The following is a 17,988-nucleotide window of genomic DNA, read 5'->3' on the forward strand; positions in this document are numbered from 1 at the left end:
ATTGCATGGTTTTCTTGGATTCACTTCTTTTATGCCTTCTTCCACAAGTTTCTTCTTTTACTTTTCTTTTTCTTCTTCGGCTTCAATGATACTATCACCAAAATCTCTCGCACCTTTTTCTCTTTACTTGAACTCCTAAACGGTAACTTTTCTATCCACTCATTACTCACGTTCCTTTCCACGATCCTCTCTTCGGCTGGTTTCTAGTCTCGGTAAAAAGCAATGTATGGCCCAGTTTATTATACAAGCCTGTTCCTTACTTCTTCGTCTACAGATTGGGCTAAGTCCAATACCAATAGCCAGAGCACATGGGCCCACCATTCCTTTTATACATTTATGGCCAACCCGATTGGCCCATAACATGACGTATGCATCTTTTCAAATTAGAATTTAATGGATTGTTTGGCTGTATTGTAGTCAATATAGATGGTTTAATAAAAAGAATAAAAATAATTATAAAAATGATAAAATTTATTATTCTTGTATCGGCAGTTAGCTCAATGTGATTAAGAGAGAATATAATCAATTTAAAAGATCTATTAATATTATCATAAACATTCAATAAAACTACTCAAAATATTATAAAAAAATTATATAAATATCTACTTGAAATTGACCAGAAAATTAACACAACTATGAAAGATAGAAAATATCTTTTAACCTTAGTAACTAACAAAAGACGCCAACTGAAGCTTATAAAATAACCTTTTAGCCTGAATAAAAACATTCGACTCAAATAAAAACTTAAACATCTTATCAAGCTATTTTAGCTAGAACAATACTATTTAAACACAACTATATGTGAAACACCATCCTAGCTAGGCAACACTATAGAGAATACCTGCACAAAGAAGCATTGCCAAATATGTTACACTTTGTTCAAATTCAATAAAATATCACAATAAATTCGTTGCAAATCTATCTACTGTGATGTCTATGCAAATGGTGTATGAGTTAGTTAAGTTGGGTATTTGTACATCCTGAATTGTATGGTATTTGTATTGTATTTGTTTATGCTACGTTAACAATTTTACCTTGATTCCTTTTTCTGCTACACGATTTTGTTATACCAAATTTATACGAACTTTCCCATAGAGAAGTAATTGAACCTTACCCAAACGTATTTTATAGCTAAATCGATTCATAGCTCGTTTGTATTTTTATCTGTGGCTTACTTTGTGATTAATTGGTTACTTGGGAGTTGGGCAATGACGTAAATATAAAATTGGAGAGATGTATGCATATGGAAACCCTAACATATAATACATTTTTTATTTAATAACATATAATGTATTCATATTATATTAGTACAAAAGGGTCCCCATCCCTTGAACTCTTTGCCAAGAATTCGTATATATACCTCCGACAAAATCATACGAAACCTTTATACCTTATCCAATCCGAATAATTATCCATCATTCTTGAATTTGACCCTTTTCTATATCTATAACATGCATGGCCTTTGGATCATGATTGAAGGGAAACTTCATATGAAAGTGACAAGAGATAATTTTTCAAATAAACGCTAATCCGTAAAAAATAAAAGAAAGCGAGTTCATCATGGTCCTAATGAAGTAGCTGTTCTCAGTCCTTTGAGGTAAGAATTAAGCTAAAAAGTGTAAGCTGCAATTCCCCAAACGTGCTGCGAAAGGCAAAAGCTACAACAAAGGCACACATAAAAATTGTTTTCTTTTCTTACTTACGAGGGCATGCAAAGGAAGAGACAAAGTTCTTATTCTTTTCTTCCGCCATGTACCAAACTCAAAATCCGTTTCTTACTTTCTTCTCCCCTCTTTACTACAAAACCACAAACTCCAATGTACTTCGTTTCTCAAACCATTCATATTCCTTCATTCATCAACCATCTCCAACGTTGTGCAAACCAAAATGCACAACAACGACCACATACCGGTTCACCACGTCCGTGGTTCGAACCCGAAACCCATGAAACTGAACCGGCACCACTCGGTTCGCTACTACGTCCATCGAGTCCACGAAAGCCTCACAACGCGGGTCTCCAAGATGATCTGCGCCACCTTCTTGGGCCTCCTTTTCATTGTGGGCCTCATCACCTTCATCCTATGGCTCAGTCTCCGGCCCCATAGGCCCAGGTTTCACATCCACCAGTTCAACATGCCGGGTCTGACCCAAAATTACGGGTTCGAAAATGCCGTCATAACCTTCAACGTAACAGCGCGAAACGCCAACCAGAACATCGGGGTTAACTATGAGTCCATGGACGCAGCGGTTTTTTACCGGGACCAGAAAATCGGCTACACTCCGTTACTCTTTCCGTTTTATCAAGAGCCCAAGAACACGACGGAGGTGGACGGTGAACTTAGTGGCGCCTCGTTGACCGTTAGTAGTGAGCGGTGGTCGGAGTTCCAGAGCGACAGGGCGGACGGTAGCGTGGTGTTCCGCTTGGAATTGACGTCTGTGATCAGATTCAAGATTTCGTCGTGGGAGAGCAAGCGCCACACGATGCACGCCAATTGTGACGTGGGAGTGGGTTCCGATGGTTCCCTCTTGACCAACTTCAAGGACAAGAGATGCCCCGTTTATTTTTCTTGAGGTTAATTAAGAAAAGGAAAGGATGCTCTTTTCACTAATTTATTTCCTCTAATTAATTCATTAACTTATTCTTTCTTTATTTTTTTATAATGTTAATTTTTATTTTCTTGAAAAGATTGATTGTGGATTCATATTTATGTAATTTTCATTATTTATATAATCATAATCTCTTGATGATTTTAATCCATATGATGAAATATAATCCAACATTTTGTTAGATAACAAGAATCCAAAAATCTCAAATTTTGGAATATATCTAGAATTTTGAATGATGTGGGACGATAATACCAATAGAATTGTTGGGACTTGATATGTTCTATCTCCCTAAATTTCTATTTGCAATTTCTCAATTTCCTTCCGAATAATTTCCTGCTACCTAATTATTAATAAATTTGAAAAGAAGATACATATAATATAATTGTTGGAACTTAGCATGTTTTATCCTCCTAAAAGTCAATTGTCCTCTGAATAGTTTGTCGATACTTAATTATTTCAATTTAGAAAAATGTTATCGGCATCATACTTGGTTTTTGTTTAAATCAGCAAAAACATGGATACATACACGAAGAATATGCAATGCATGGCCTGTTTTCTGTAGAATGTTGTGTTGGAATCGTTGTCAAGAGAGAATCAGTGGACGATTCTCCTTATTCTGTATCCGATGGTGCTCATCATATAAGAAATTATGTGAATCTTCTATAATTCGTTGTGGAAACTATTATCTCGTATGCAAAGATGATTTATGTCTGAAGATGATAACGACATTGATTTGAATAGTCCACAATTGTTAATTACAGGCTTTGACAAAAATGTTGAGAGGGAATACCATTATTGGATTTTGAATTGGAAGAACCCTATATTCTCAAAATGAAACCATTAGATGCATTCATATTAGTTGTGTGTAGATGAAGACCACAATGACACGTAAATCTTTTTATTTTATGGCCTCCATTAGGTTCAATAATGCTGATTCTCATCAAAACATTCTACACGTGTATATTCACTCAAATACCTTTCTTTTGTATGTGGGTTAAAGTGTTCTAAAGGCTCAACTTTTATATTATTTCATTTTTTACTAATAAAAAAAAAACTTTTTGAGGTTTTATATAGACATAGAATCTTCGACTATTGGTTCAAAACCTAAAACATCGGCAACATGTGAGATCACAAATCAAAGCTCACGAAGTTGAGCAAATGAGTTGATGTATACCAAATATCTTTTATATCATTCTTCTAGTGTTTAATAAGAATTTTTTATCAAGCTTGAATCTTGAATTTAATACTAGTGTTAAGACCTCAGAAATATTCGTAGTAGTAATCTCAACTTGTTGGTAAAATTATTTTCTTAAAAGATCAATATAATGACTTTCAAGTGTAATATTGCTTTGGTTCGATCATAAATTAATTTTAAAAAAATGGAAATATAAAACCACATCATAATGTCCCCAAAGATTGTGGGTTAGTAAGATTCCTCTCCTCAGATAGAGACCCCTTTTCTCTGTAAAAGTATTGAGGGTTGGATTGGTTGAAATGTGAGCCGGAATACCATTTTATGGATTTCTTAAATTAGTCGGTGGAAATGAGAAAATTTTAAACTAAAATAGAAATATTTAGGTTGGGAATGAACAAGTAAAGTGAATGACATTTTAAAATATTTTTATACTTGAATGAAAGTAACAACTAAACTTATATTTTAATCACTAGACAATTAAAGTTCATTGGTGTCATTTTTACATACCAACTGTCTTTTCCCCTACCATTCATTCATATATCTTCCATCCAAATCATGGCCACCACAACACAACACTCTCTCCGACCTCACAAACATCATCACTAGGCTCCCAATATCAAAACACTCCTAGATTCACTCTACTCCCATGGTTGAAGAAATTATATGATTTTTAAGTTTAGTATCTTTTAGTATAATACAGTACTATTAATTTTTTTTTTAAAATTAATTAAAATATTAGTATAATGAAATTTTAATATGATACAGTAAATATTTTCTTAAGTCAGTATATTGATTTGAAAAATTTGATATGAATTTAATTGGAATGTATAATATAAAATATTAGAGGTAATCTAATTACAATTTAAAATATTAGAAGTCATATAGTTATAGTATAAAATATTATGGGTGTTGAGAATTTTTAGGATTTTATTTTTAAATCATTAGAAAGTATTATCAACCTTGATGTTAATATGAGTCAGTTGAATGATTTCCCTTGTTATCGGATAAGTTAAATCAAGCTTAAAGTGTGTTTTTTATCCTTTGTTGCATCTTACGAAATGATCAATCAACAATCACATGTAAACGAATCGAAAATAGTCATAAAATGACTTTACTTAATTTTTTTGTGATAATAAACTCACAAAATTATTTATCTGAAAATTTTTCATTTTTAAATGAAGATTTAGAAAGGATAAGAATTTAAACGAGTGCGAATACGAGCAAATGGCTATTAAGATCATTACTTCAAGTACAATTTCTTCGTTTATGGAAGGATCTTATCTCGTAGAAGAAGACATCGAATGGACCCACGTTGGTAATATATGAGTATAGTTTATGTGTAGTGGACACCATGATTATATCTAACAGGATTGGGACAAGACGAGTGATGGCATCAATATCTGTTGGCGGAAGATTCAATTCGATTAACTTTCATGACAAAAGTAATGGAAACAAGCCTCAAGTATATAGCATAGGAGTGAACATGGCACTGACACAACAAAAAATTTCATTAAAAACGCAGCTGATTGGTTGTGCATATTTTCAAAATTGTGAAACAATATTGGTAGGGTCAGAAAAGCATGATCGGCAAAATGAACGCAATTATGACAAAAAGGGAGGACCATGAATGAAGTGTATTGGGTCCACGCCAAAGCAAAAAATATGGAACACGAACTTCATCATCACCTCCTTAATGTCACGACAAACCTCAAACAATGAACTTAATATATTTGCTTGTTGAAGTTGAAGCTGAACACAGTATATATACATTGTTTCTGGAGAATAGAGAATAGGATGACGAACCAAATGCAGGCATGTGCCGATATATGTCAAAATATCATTATCTTGGAATCACTTTTAGAATATTTTTTAGTGTTTACGTCTTCTGAAACATATGTTATTTTTATGTTTATATAAATTTATTTTATTCATATTTTGATTAATCGGAATAATCTCAAGACCAGTCTTATTCATAAAATGTCTTTTAAATGTATAAAAGGTTTAAACTAATTAATTTCATTTTTTGTCTCACTCAACTAAAAGGGAAGTGGAGTCTTTTAGGTAAAGAAAATATTAATTTTCGTAGAGAAAAGGAAGAGAAAAAAAATTACCGATTTATTCATCAAACTAATTTCCTCTTTATTCATTCTTGGATTAGTATGAAATTTTGACAATAGATTTGTGATTCTTCATTTTAATGTTGAGAATGTTAATTAAAGTACGTGGGAATCAGTTTTACATTATTGGTCTATTTTAGTTTTTTTGATGTATCGGTCAATTGTATTGTAAGCATATATCTGTTTTTGTTTTTGACCTGACTGTTGCATTTATTTGATTTTAGTGTAACATGATTAATGGAGTTGTGTCCGTGATTATACTGCTCATTGAGAGAATTTTACCACGTTAAAAGTATTTTAGTATCTTTTTATGATCACTGTTATTATTCTTTATTGTTGTTGCAAGTTTGGAGATAAATTATTTTCCTTATTTAGTTGTGATGTTTTGTTGGTTGGTTCCCTGTCTAATCTAGTGTTTGTTACTGAATGGTCATTTGTTACCACCAAATTACTAATAACCGTAAACATTACTTTATTTGTGCTAGTATTTAAAATTATAAAAAAAAAAATGATTGATTATTCATTTTCAAGGTGTAGCCCACGATTCTAAATAAAAGTACAGATAACTACACTTGTTTCCGAGTGGTCCTTGATTTTCAATTGGCAGAGTTATCAGAAGTTTTGAATTCTGTGGAGATTTTAAAGAAAATCACTGGAGGTTGTATCCATGATTGCTGTGCACGAAGTAAGTGGGTCGTTACCTTTTTACAATTGCTATAATATTGTCACGAGGCTCTTTGAAGGTGGAGTTCAATATAAAAATATTGGGTGGAGAGGACATGAGTGAAAAAGAATAGTAGTATATATAGTGTGATATACAATTATACCCTTCTTAATTTCTAGCTTGAAAGATTATAAAGAAAGCAGATGCATCTGCCACCCCATAATTATACCCTTCTTTGTTTCCCTTGTAAAAAAGGCATGGCTTCATTTTACTTCTTCATTTTGCAGCTATCTTTCTTTTCCCTCTTTCTTCATTGCTCTGCTTATAATATCATCCAAGGTGCTACCCATGAAAATCCCAAAGCTTTCTATAACTGTACAAGGAACACCACTTCCGCTTCCTATAGCGTGGCTTACCGTTCTAACGTCAAAACACTCCTAGATTGGCTCTCCTCCAATGCCACTAACCATGACAGATTCTACAACACCACAGTTGCTAGCCAACACAAAGCAGACACTGCCTATGGGAGCTTCTTTTGTATGAGAAACGCCCCTAAACTCTGCCAACAATGCGTCACAGAAGCTGCTAAACTTCTATCATCACTTTGCACCATTGCGCAAGAGGCTATTGTATGGTACGAAGTGTGCTACGTGCGCTACTCTGATCGTTGTTTCTTCTCCACTGTGGAGGATAGTCCTAAACTCTCCTTTGGGAATGATGAGGACTATAAGGGTCAGGTTGAGCGTTTCAACGCTATTGTGTGGGATATGCTGAACGATTTGAGAAATGAGGCAGCAAGTGCTTCTGATAAACGAGCTGATAAGTCTGTGAATATCACAGATAACCAAAACACTTATGGCTGTGCTTGGTGCCTACCATACATGTCCGAAGACAAGTGCAGATGGTGTCTTAGCGTGGCCATAGCAGAGAATCCAACCGGTTGCTGCAGAGGAAAATCTGGGGGATCAGTCATACTTCCTAGTTGTGGTGTTAGATACGAATTATATCCATTCCTTTCGGTACATAGTACTTGGCTGTCTCCTCCACCACTTCTCAACACTCCTCCTCCTTTTGCTTCACCAGGTTTGGTAGCTATCATTATCTCTGCTTTTGTATTCTCTTAACAAATATCATCCTTGGAAATCCATTTCCTCATCTATTACCAGAAAAATAGAGAAAATTCTGGAAGTGTTTATTATATGATGTGAAAGGTATCGTGAGGTGTTTAGAACGTAGGGTGTCTAAGATCATTACCATCATCACAATTTTGCTACAGTTTCATACACAAGACATGAGATAAGTTAGTGAATTTGGCAAAACATTAGGGTCAGATTCTAAGATTTTATCGATCCATAACACAATTTCCACTCGTCATATGTTACTTTCAAACATTGACTCCTCTCATATGTTACTATCAAACAGTAGGCAGGCTCTTTTCTTCCTCTTCATCACTCAAGAGCAATATCAGTCATGAGAAATATATTGTTTTAGTTGCGTCATAAATAATAAATAATACTTCTTGCTGCAAAGTAGAAATGACGTAAGGTATTAATATTCTTGCAGGGAAAAGAAAACAGAAGACACTAACAATAGTTGTGACGGTTGTTCCAATTGTTGTTTCACTGGTGCTTTTATCCTTGGGTTGCGTCTGTTTTCTACGAAGGAAAGAAACAAAGAATCGACATGATATTCTCAAAGAAAGCTGTAATGTAGAAAAAAATATACACTTTTTTTTTTCTCAACCTCAAGAATCACTTTCTTTAGCTAAATAACTGAATTGAAATTTCTTTGCTGTAGTTGGGCATGACAGTACCACTTTGGAGTCCTTGCGATTTGAATTAGTCAAAATTGAAGCTGCAACAAATAGATTCGCTAAAGAAAACATGATAGGCAAAGGTGGATTTGGAGAGGTTTATAGGGTAAATATTTACCTAGTTCCAAGTTAAATAGTTGTATACTTATTTCCCACACTAACTGTATGTTTTTCAGGGTATTCTTTCAGATGGACAAGAAATAGCCGTGAAGAGGCTCACTGGGAGCTCTCGGCAAGGTGCAGTAGAGTTTAAAAATGAGGTTCAAGTTATCGCTAAGCTTCAACATAGAAATTTAGTAAGATTACTAGGATTTTGCTTGGAAGATGATGAAAAGATACTCATTTATGAGTATGTGCCAAACAAGAGTCTTGATTATTTTTTATTAGGTATGATACTCTATACTATTATAAATAAAAGATGTTTGAATGATAATCACTTTTATAGTTTATTCTAATCTGAAATGAACACCGATCATTCTAAAAAATTTGACTTATTTCTAGATATCAAGAAGCGAAGATTACTGTCGTGGTCAGAACGACTGAAGATCATAAGAGGAATTGCACGAGGAATTCTATATCTACACGAAGATTCTTGCTTAAAAATAATTCATCGTGATCTAAAACCCAGCAATGTTTTATTAGACAGTAACATGAACCCAAAAATTTCAGATTTTGGCATGGCTAGAATTGTTGCGGGAGATGAAAATGAAGCAAGTACGGGCAGAATTGTGGGGACATAGTAAGATGGATTCTATTTCATTCACTTAATATGTTGTGTTTTACCTGACAAACATTATGATTGTTATATACTAACAAATTTTCTCATGTTTCATGTACAGTGGTTACATGTCTCCAGAATATGCGATGCATGGACAATTTTCTGTGAAATCTGATGTATTTAGTTTTGGTGTTATGGTTCTGGAGATTATTAATGGAAAGAGGAAAGGTTGTTTGTCTGAACCAGAGGTTATTGATGACATCCGCAGACATGTAAGTGACAAATTTATTCCATTTCTATTTAGTGAAGAGAAGAAACATGGGATTGAGAGTTTGATTTGATTCGTTGTTGACATCTGCGGATTGTAGGCTTGGACAAAATGGACAAAGGAAAGAGCACTAGAACTGTTGGATCCTGAGATAGAAGGAGGTTATTGTGGTGAAGAAGTGAAGAAATGTATCCACATTGGTTTGTTGTGTGTTCAAGAAGATCCAAACGATAGGCCTACAATGGCAACAGTTGTGCTTTATCTCAACAACCCTTCAATTAACTTGCCTTCCCCTCATGAACCAGGATATTTTAAGCGTAACAGAGAACAACTCAACATCACCAACGATAAAGAATTGGATAATATCACTGATTCCGTCAACGATATTTCTCTAACTAAATTCTTTCCTCGATAATTACCATTTTGCTGTCTTATTTGTTGCTTATGCTACATACAATTCAACCATAGGCATTTACATTTTCGAATAGACAATATTACAAAATTGGAACAATATAACTTCAGTTTTGTGGATTTTTTTTTTTTCTCTTTTATGTATTGTTCATTTTTATCTAATGTAGAATCCTAACTCACGGTTACATGAGAAAAAGTCACCAACTTCTTAAATATAACGTAAACTGAAATTCTTTTATGGAAATATGTTATAAATTAACATTTTATTATGACAAACTATTGCAAGTTCGTAGACTCATGTAGAAGTTTAAAGTTATCCACAAAAGTTCATTCATATTGATCTATTGAATTAAAAAATAAAAATGTTATATCCACAATTTCACATCTTAACAGATTCACTAGAATAGCCGTCTCCACAAGAATAGTAGAAAATGTCTGGCATGGACATAGAATGATTAAAGTTCCAATCAAGATGGTAATGAATTGTCCTTGAGTAGTTTTAATCCCCCATAGTTGGTTTATTTCTTATTCATGACAGTTTATTTCTATAATGAACATTTATTGGTATGGAGTTTATTCGGTTTTTTTTTGTATTTAAGGGTTCTTTTAAATTCAAATTTATAAAAATAGATCTGTTGAATTTTCTTTTTCAAAATAGAGTCAAGTCGTCGTCGTAGTCGACATTACAGGTGAAGTCGTCCTTCACTGTACCGGTTTCTTCTTCTTTTTTTTTTTTTTTTCCAGAAAGCGAAACCGTATTCTCAGAAACCGGTTTCCATTTATTTTAAAAGTGAAGTCGTCCTTGGACCTGACGACTTCACTTTTTGGTTTTTTTTTTTTTTTTTTACATTCAGTTTTATATATATATTTTTAATTATATATTATTTATTTTCGAGTGTATGGGGTCGACAACTTTTTGTTATTTTATACAATCAATGCAACGATGCATATTATTATTTTATTTCAAAAATTTTATTTATATTTTGCATATCAAAAAAGTTCAATAAATAATTGTTTAAGATAGTTTTTCAAAATACATGTTCTTTTTCTTTTCATTGAATAAGTCCTTAGAGTTTAAGCAAGAGGCAATATAGGATAGAACATATTTTAATCATTTATTTGGTACAGGTAGAGATGAAAAAAAACATCTTAACAGTACTAATTAAGAAGATACTTTTAATAAATATATGGGAATATATGGATATTTAATTACATACTTACTTCTACTTCTTACGGAAGGAATTAATATAATGTATCTACAAATACTTATTACCAATTTATTAACAAATTATTAATAAAAATATATTTATAATTACAAAATTCTTTATAATTTGACTTCTTATATATTTTTATTTTTTTATTTGATCCTATAGTCTACTGTAAACAAATATTTAAAAAAAAACTAAATAATATATAATTAAAAATATATATATATATATATATATAAAGTTGAATGTAAAAAAAAAAGAAAAAAAAATCAAAAACTGAAGTCGTCAGGCCTAAGGACGACTTCACTTTTAAAATAAATGGAAACCGGCTTCTGAGAGCACGGTTTCGCTTTCTGAAAAAAGAAAAAAACAAAAGAAACCGGCACAGTGGAGCGACTTCATCTTTAATGTCGTCCTCCACCATGACGACTTGACCCTATTTTGCAAAAAAAATTCAACGAACCTATTTTTACAAATTTGAATTTAAAAGAACCCCTAAATACAAAAAAATCAGTTTATTCAATTATTAGATTTTTATACGAAAGCAATGAAATTTAAGAAAGAAAGGAACTTTAATTTCTGATTAGGAATAATTTTAAGGCTTCTAAATTTAATTGGGATGGGCTGGATAATGTAAAGTGAGATATATAAAACAAATACGGAGCTAATATAGTTTTTGTAAACATAAACTTACGTCAGAACAATTTTCCAAAGAATTCTAGACTTTAGATAAAAGTGTTTTAAAATAATATAAAATAATTAAAATATGTTAGGAATTTCAAGGTATTTAATTTGAAAATTTATATATTAAATAAAAATAAATAAAATGGAAAATATATAAGTAGAATGTTTTAGAAAATTATTTTTTAAAAGTTTTGAATTAAAAGTTTCATTATGATATTTTATTAGGGATGACAATACGGGTTGGCCCGACTGGTTTAGGCTCGTCCCGCACATCACTTGGGTCGTGGGCCTGCAGGCTGGCCCACTTTTTTAATTTTTAATTTTTAATTTTTTTTTAAATTTTTATGATAAGACTTTCAATTTTTAAAAATTAGAAAACTTTAAGAAGTTCACAAAATTAAGTAAAGAATTTGGGAAATTGGATGATAAATTGATAATTCAACATTTTCATCATATTTATATTCCTACCATGACATATACAATGTATTCTTTAAATTTTAGCACATTGAAAAATACATAATACTTATTTTTTCCAGTTATAGAAGAATTTGAAATGTTTATATAAGAGTCCATAAAAAAAATAACTAATATACACAAGTGCAAATTTTTTTTTATGTCAACTTGCAGACTGGCCCACGTAGGCCGCGAACTTATGCGGGCCTGCAGGTTCACTATCCTGACCTGTCCTGCCTTTTTTTTCATGGACTTGCGGACCAACCAGACAGCTAGACCCATATTGTCATCCATATATTTTATATAAGGTAAAGTGGATAATCATCTCATGCCAACCCATCACTTTGTTAAAAACAAGACGAATGAGTTGAAATTTTCAATTCCGGTCACTTCATTTTGGTTGTCGCATTTCAATTACTAATACAATGTTATAATTATTTTAATTTTTTTAATTATAAATATTAATTAAATAATTATTTAGAAAATTTAATATAATTAAATATATATATAAATTTTAAAAAAATTAAATATTTTAAAAAATATTACCAATGATAAGCACGCCTACCGCGCCTAATTTTGTAAGAGTTTATTCGTTCTTTATGTTTGAGAGAAAGGTATTCGAGTATATAAGAGTCTATCAAAGTGAGAGAAATTGTGATGGATTAATTGGCTTTGACCAAACTAAGTTAGATTAAACCACAAGTTCTATCTCTTTGAAGTTGTTTTTCTTTTCTTTTCTTATGACACTGGCCCACCCGCACTGTATTTCCCAGTGATTTCTAGCACTGTAAAGTTCCCTCTTCCTGAGAACAAAAATATTGGGCCGATCTAAGTTAGACAGCGTGTATAGATTAATATATGTTGAGTCAGGCACGTGATTGATTTTATTTATTCCTAACTTTTCTTTTCCCCATAAAATAGCATGAAAATTTGTTTTCATTGTGTAATGCTAGCCAGCTATACATAGCCAAATTGAAGGAGCATCCCGAGCAAGAATGTGAACAGAAAAATTAAATATTGGGGAGGACTACACTTCAACCCTCATGCTCAAAAGTACACCTTCCGGGAAGATAGAAGACATATTTTTGTTTTTTGATTCACTGGTCCGTTGACTTGTGTCGTTTAGGTACTTTCTTCTGCTGGGTAATGAAGATGTTCTAGTTTAAGTACAGTAACTGGCCATTGCAAATCGCCAATAACTATCCAAGATTAACAAACCAGTCCATGGCTTCCTTTAACCTTGTCCACTTCTTTACCTTTCTCAGCTTCATCATCAATTTCGTACCCACTGAAGCACAGTTCGACCGTAGTATCTTTGGCCCCAGTTGCCAATATTTCAACAGAACCACTCCAAAGAGCGCCTTAGCATTAAACCTGAGGGCCATTCTTTCTGATCTATCTTCCAATGCTACCGCTAAAAACAAACCATTCTACAACACAACAGTGGCCACCAAAAACCACCCCGAAAGTACTGTCTACGGAATGTTCTTCTGCTGGGGTGATGTCCCCCCTGAGCATTGTAGCCAGTGTGTGGCAAGCGCAACAAAAGCAGTGTTCTCAGATCCAGATCAAGAATTATTTTGTTCCCTAGCCCCATATGCATATATTACCTACAGAGACTGCATGATTCGCTATTCCAACATTTCCTTTTTCTCCACCCCTGACTTAACTTCGGGCTCCTCTTCATGCTTCTCTGTCGATGTCTCCAACAAGACAAACTTGATAAGTTTGTATTCCAAAACCATTAACCAAGTGGTCGAAAAGGCATCAAATTCTGGTGTTGGTGAGAAGAAGTATGCCACAAAGGAAGCAAGGATAGCTGGATTTAAGACCCTTTACTGTCAAGCTCAATGCACACCTGATCTATCACCCCAAGATTGCAGAAAATGTCTAAATTTTAGCGTAGCGGAAACTCGACGGACATGTCTATCAGACTTACCGTTGTGGGATCGTAATCCCAGCTGTAGCATGAGGTGCGATGTCTATCCTTTCTATCGCCCCAGTACCTCTCCCCCACCTTCGGGATTCCTTCCGGTTACACATTCTTCCAACACAGATTCACAAGCTCCTGCTTACCTTTCCCAAAAGTGTTCCAGGAACCAAACCAATATCACCGGTGACACAACTTTCCGGTCAAATCTCAACACCCTCTTCACTTCTTTGTCTTCCCAGTCCACCACCAACTCCGGTTTCTTCAATGACACGGTGGACACGATCAGTGGCTTCTTCATGTGCTTCGCTGACCTTTCCCCTACCCTCTGTGAGCTATGTATCCAAAATGCAACCCAAACAATATCCTCAGAATGCCCCTCCTCCAGAGAAGCTGCCATTTGGTACAATCACTGTATGCTTCACTATTCCGATCACCCGTTTCTCCCCACACTGGACACAACCCCTGCTTATCGCCACTTCAATATCGTCGATACTTTCAAACCCAACCCGCAGCAAAGCTTCTTCACATGGACTTTGGCAGAATCTGTATCTCAACTGCGATTGGATATTGCCGCAGAGCGCACTAACACTAAAAATTATGGAATTAAACAAGAAAAACTGAATGATAAACAAACCCTCCATACTCTTGCTCAATGTAGGCCAGATCTATCTCCTTCGGATTGCAGCACCTGCCTAGATAACATTATGAGAAACGAAATCCCATGGTGTTGTTTAGCAAGTCCAGAGGGAAAAGTACTGTATCCAAGCTGCTATATTATGTTTGGCTTGTCCCCATTTCACACTGAAGCTTCTCAAGTTGAGCCGCGCAAGCCAGATACTTCTTCTCCTGCCACAGGTGATGTTCCTATTCCTGCAACATTTGAATGCATGCATAACATGTTTAATCTACTTCCCAACCTAATAATCGTATCTGATATGTTTTTTTTTTTTTCATTTGGTAGTCTAGGAGAACATGCGGTAATTTGATTGAATTTCAGTGAGAAAAAGTGCTTTTTAACCACATCACAAAAAGAGGGCAAAGTGCACTAAATTGACATTCTAAAACAATAATATATTAATTATATTTATATTACTTTTTAATTTAAAATTGTAATATATATTTTAAGGAGGGTGTCAAATAACTTTTGCCTTCTAATAATTTCACGTTTTAATATGTAAACTGTGTCTAGCTGTCTTTTGCAGTTTTCAACAAATTAGGCCCTAAAATATCTATGTATTATGTAAGTTTTGCACTTCAACAAAACCTATACCATCGGGTATACTACAAATTTTTGTCAGAGTAAAATTTTCGGTGTCCGTTTATTAGAATGTTAAGTGAGTTATTCTTTCTAACATGTCCACTAATTTTATTACACTCAATATAGTTTCATATCGACTATGTTTCAAAGTGTTGGAATATCTCAAAGCGTTGAAAATAGTCTAAGTGTGAATCAAAAATCTCACATTGGATAAAATAGACAAAATTAAACATTATATAAAAATGAAGACCCATAACACCATTGTTTTAAGATTTTGGTGTAAAAGTGGTGTCAAATGTCCTATATATGTAAAACTAATGTCATATAAGTATATGAAACCACAATCTCTCAATAACTATAATAAGTTATAATTATGAAATTTGACATTTTGTAAGTTCTTTCTCTATTAATAGTTAAAGTAAAGTAATGAAACATCTTAATATTTTTTTAAACTTTTTCACTTTATAATGGTTAATGTTATTTAAAAGCAAGCGATAATTTTATAAAATTTGTAAAAACTAGATTCTTCACGTATTTTGGGAAACTTCATAATATAATTTATTCTAACGATTCTATTCTATGGCTCATTGATCTAGTAGTTAGTTTCTTATGCAGAAAGTGACAATGGGTCAAAAACAATTATCTTAGTTGTTGTCCCCGTGGGTGTCTCTGCCATACTCCTTTCCCTCTGCTACTATTTGCTAAGGAGAAATACAAGGAAAATTAATTACAACACTCTTCTCAGAGAAAATTGTAAGTATATTCTAATCATATATAGTTAAATGAAGTTTCAATCCACCATTCTTCGTTGGCAAGTTTTTATTTGGAAATTTCAAAATTTAATTCGGCAAATTAAACATATTTTTTATTAGTTGGTCAGGAAAGTATCACTTTGGAGGGATTGCAATTCGATTTGACTACAATTAAAGCAGCAACAAATAATTTTTCGCCTATGCAGAAGATTGGAAAAGGTGGATTTGGAGAAGTTTACAAGGTAAAAGGGAAAATTAATAATTTATTTGTATAATGTCTTCTAATACAAATAAATACTGACTTTTATATATATATATATATATATATATATATATATATATATATATATATATATATATACTTTTTTTATAGGGTATTCTTGTTGATGGACGTCATATAGCTGTAAAAAGACTTTCAACAAGATCTAAACAAGGTTCAGTCGAGTTTAAGAATGAAGTGTTATTAATAGCCAATCTTCAACACAGGAATCTTGTATCATTGATTGGCTTTTGTCTGGAAGAAGAAGAAAAAATTCTTATATATGAATACATGTCAAATGGAAGTCTTGATTACCTTTTATTTGGTTAGATATTTCTACCTTCAAAGTCTTTAAAGTTATTTGTTACACTATATCATATATTAGTTTAAATATTTTTATCATGTTTTAATTGCATTTCACAATCATTCAAATTACTTTTGAAGGTACTCAGCAACAAAAGTTAGACTGGCCTAAACGATATAATATCATACAAGGGACAGCTTTAGGAATTCTTTATCTACATGAATATTCTCGACGCAAAGTTATACATCGTGATCTTAAACCTAGTAATGTTTTACTGGATGAAAATATGAATCCAAAAATTTCAGATTTTGGCATGGCTAGAATTGTTGAAATTGATCAAGATGGTGGGAATACACATAAAATAGCTGGAACATAGTATGTTTTTCTCACTTATATACTTTCTTCTAGATCTCACTCTTATGTATACTATGTGCAGGTTATGTTTTTGCTAATATAATCAATTTTTTTTGTAGTGGTTATATTTCACCAGAATATGCTATGTTTGGACAATTTTCTGAGAAGTCGGATACTTTTAGTTTTGGTATTATGATTCTTGAGATTATCACTGGAAAAAAGAATATAAAGTTTTATGAATCTTATGATGATGGAAAAGGCATCATTGGTTATGTGAGTGTCATTATCTATTATCTAATATTAATGTCTATATATATATATATATATATATCGCATAAATTTAATTTTGCTTGATGAAATGTTTTAGTATTCATATTGCTCTTTATAAACTATTTCAGGTTTGGAAACAATGGAAAAATCATGAACCGTTAAGCATCTTGGACTCATACATTAAAGAAAGTTATTCAGCAGAGGAAGTTCTTAAATGCATTCATATTAGTCTATTATGCGTTCAAGAAAATCCAAATGAGAGACCTTCAATGGCAACAATTATTTCATATCTTAACAATCACTCACTTGATTTGCCATCTCCAGACGAACCAACATTTTTCTTTCACAGATGCGGAATGGATTCGGAGATAGTTATACAAAATCAATCCAAATCCAATCCAGCTGCTGGCAACTCAGAATCTGTTAACGACATGTCCATGAGTATTTTTCATCCACGTTAGATACTAAGCATTTCTTTCGGAATAGTTAATGAAAAAGGGAAGAGGTGAAGAAAGAACAAAGATTTATATTGTTAAAAAGGAAAACAAGTGTTAAAGCCAATAGTTAGTTTTCATATAGTTTCTGTTATATGTTAATATAATAGATAGTTTTCTCTTTCTGTTTTTTACGTTCCTCTCCCTCTCTGTATATGCTTTCTCTCTCTTATGTAAATATAAGATTTTCTACTTAATGAAATTACATGTATAGTTTCTTTTCTAA

General features: G+C 32.8%; 3 protein-coding genes across 3 annotated transcripts; all 3 read left to right on the plus strand.

Moving 5' to 3' along the window:
• The first annotated feature begins 1,639 nt into the window (after positions 1-1,639).
• LOC114192216 (NDR1/HIN1-like protein 26) lies at positions 1,640-2,758 on the plus strand. The gene has a single exon (XM_028081859.2). It carries the CDS (start codon positions 1,888-1,890, stop codon positions 2,569-2,571), a length of 684 nt encoding a protein of 227 aa, XP_027937660.1. The 5' UTR covers positions 1,640-1,887; the 3' UTR covers positions 2,572-2,758.
• Positions 2,759-6,758: 4,000 nt separating this feature from the next.
• LOC114191742 (cysteine-rich receptor-like protein kinase 25) lies at positions 6,759-9,931 on the plus strand. The gene is made up of 7 exons (XM_028081110.2): positions 6,759-7,666; positions 8,147-8,287; positions 8,381-8,502; positions 8,573-8,783; positions 8,898-9,135; positions 9,236-9,386; positions 9,483-9,931. Exons 1-7 carry the CDS (start codon positions 6,787-6,789, stop codon positions 9,795-9,797), a joined length of 2,058 nt encoding a protein of 685 aa, XP_027936911.1. The 5' UTR covers positions 6,759-6,786; the 3' UTR covers positions 9,798-9,931.
• Positions 9,932-13,110: 3,179 nt separating this feature from the next.
• Positions 13,111-17,988, plus strand: LOC114191741 (cysteine-rich receptor-like protein kinase 25). The gene is made up of 7 exons (XM_028081109.2): positions 13,111-14,926; positions 15,945-16,082; positions 16,202-16,323; positions 16,455-16,665; positions 16,785-17,019; positions 17,118-17,271; positions 17,397-17,988. Exons 1-7 carry the CDS (start codon positions 13,363-13,365, stop codon positions 17,727-17,729), a joined length of 2,757 nt encoding a protein of 918 aa, XP_027936910.1. The 5' UTR covers positions 13,111-13,362; the 3' UTR covers positions 17,730-17,988.

The sequence above is a fragment of the Vigna unguiculata genome, chromosome 7 (assembly GCF_037176805.1).
Source record: "Vigna unguiculata cultivar grain cowpea cultivar isolate G323 ecotype 2 chromosome 7, ASM3717680v1, whole genome shotgun sequence".
NCBI classification, from domain to species: Eukaryota; Viridiplantae; Streptophyta; class Magnoliopsida; order Fabales; family Fabaceae; genus Vigna; species Vigna unguiculata.

What these genes read in the sequence shown, in the direction of transcription:
- LOC114192216 (XM_028081859.2), top strand. Translation starts at nt 1,888, where the DNA reads ATGCACAACAACGACCACATACCGGTTCACCACGTCCGTGGTTCGAAC.
- LOC114191742 (XM_028081110.2), top strand. Translation starts at nt 6,787, where the DNA reads ATGCATCTGCCACCCCATAATTATACCCTTCTTTGTTTCCCTTGTAAA. An exon ending in TGATATTCTCAAAGAAAGCT is followed by an intron (nt 8,288 to 8,380) that starts GTAATGTAGAAA and finishes TCTTTGCTGTAG; the next exon opens with TTGGGCATGACAGTACCACT. An exon ending in TTGATGACATCCGCAGACAT is followed by an intron (nt 9,387 to 9,482) that starts GTAAGTGACAAA and finishes TGCGGATTGTAG; the next exon opens with GCTTGGACAAAATGGACAAA.
- LOC114191741 (XM_028081109.2), top strand. Translation starts at nt 13,363, where the DNA reads ATGGCTTCCTTTAACCTTGTCCACTTCTTTACCTTTCTCAGCTTCATC. An exon ending in CATAAAATAGCTGGAACATA is followed by an intron (nt 17,020 to 17,117) that starts GTATGTTTTTCT and finishes TTTTTTTTGTAG; the next exon opens with TGGTTATATTTCACCAGAAT. An exon ending in GAAAAGGCATCATTGGTTAT is followed by an intron (nt 17,272 to 17,396) that starts GTGAGTGTCATT and finishes AAACTATTTCAG; the next exon opens with GTTTGGAAACAATGGAAAAA.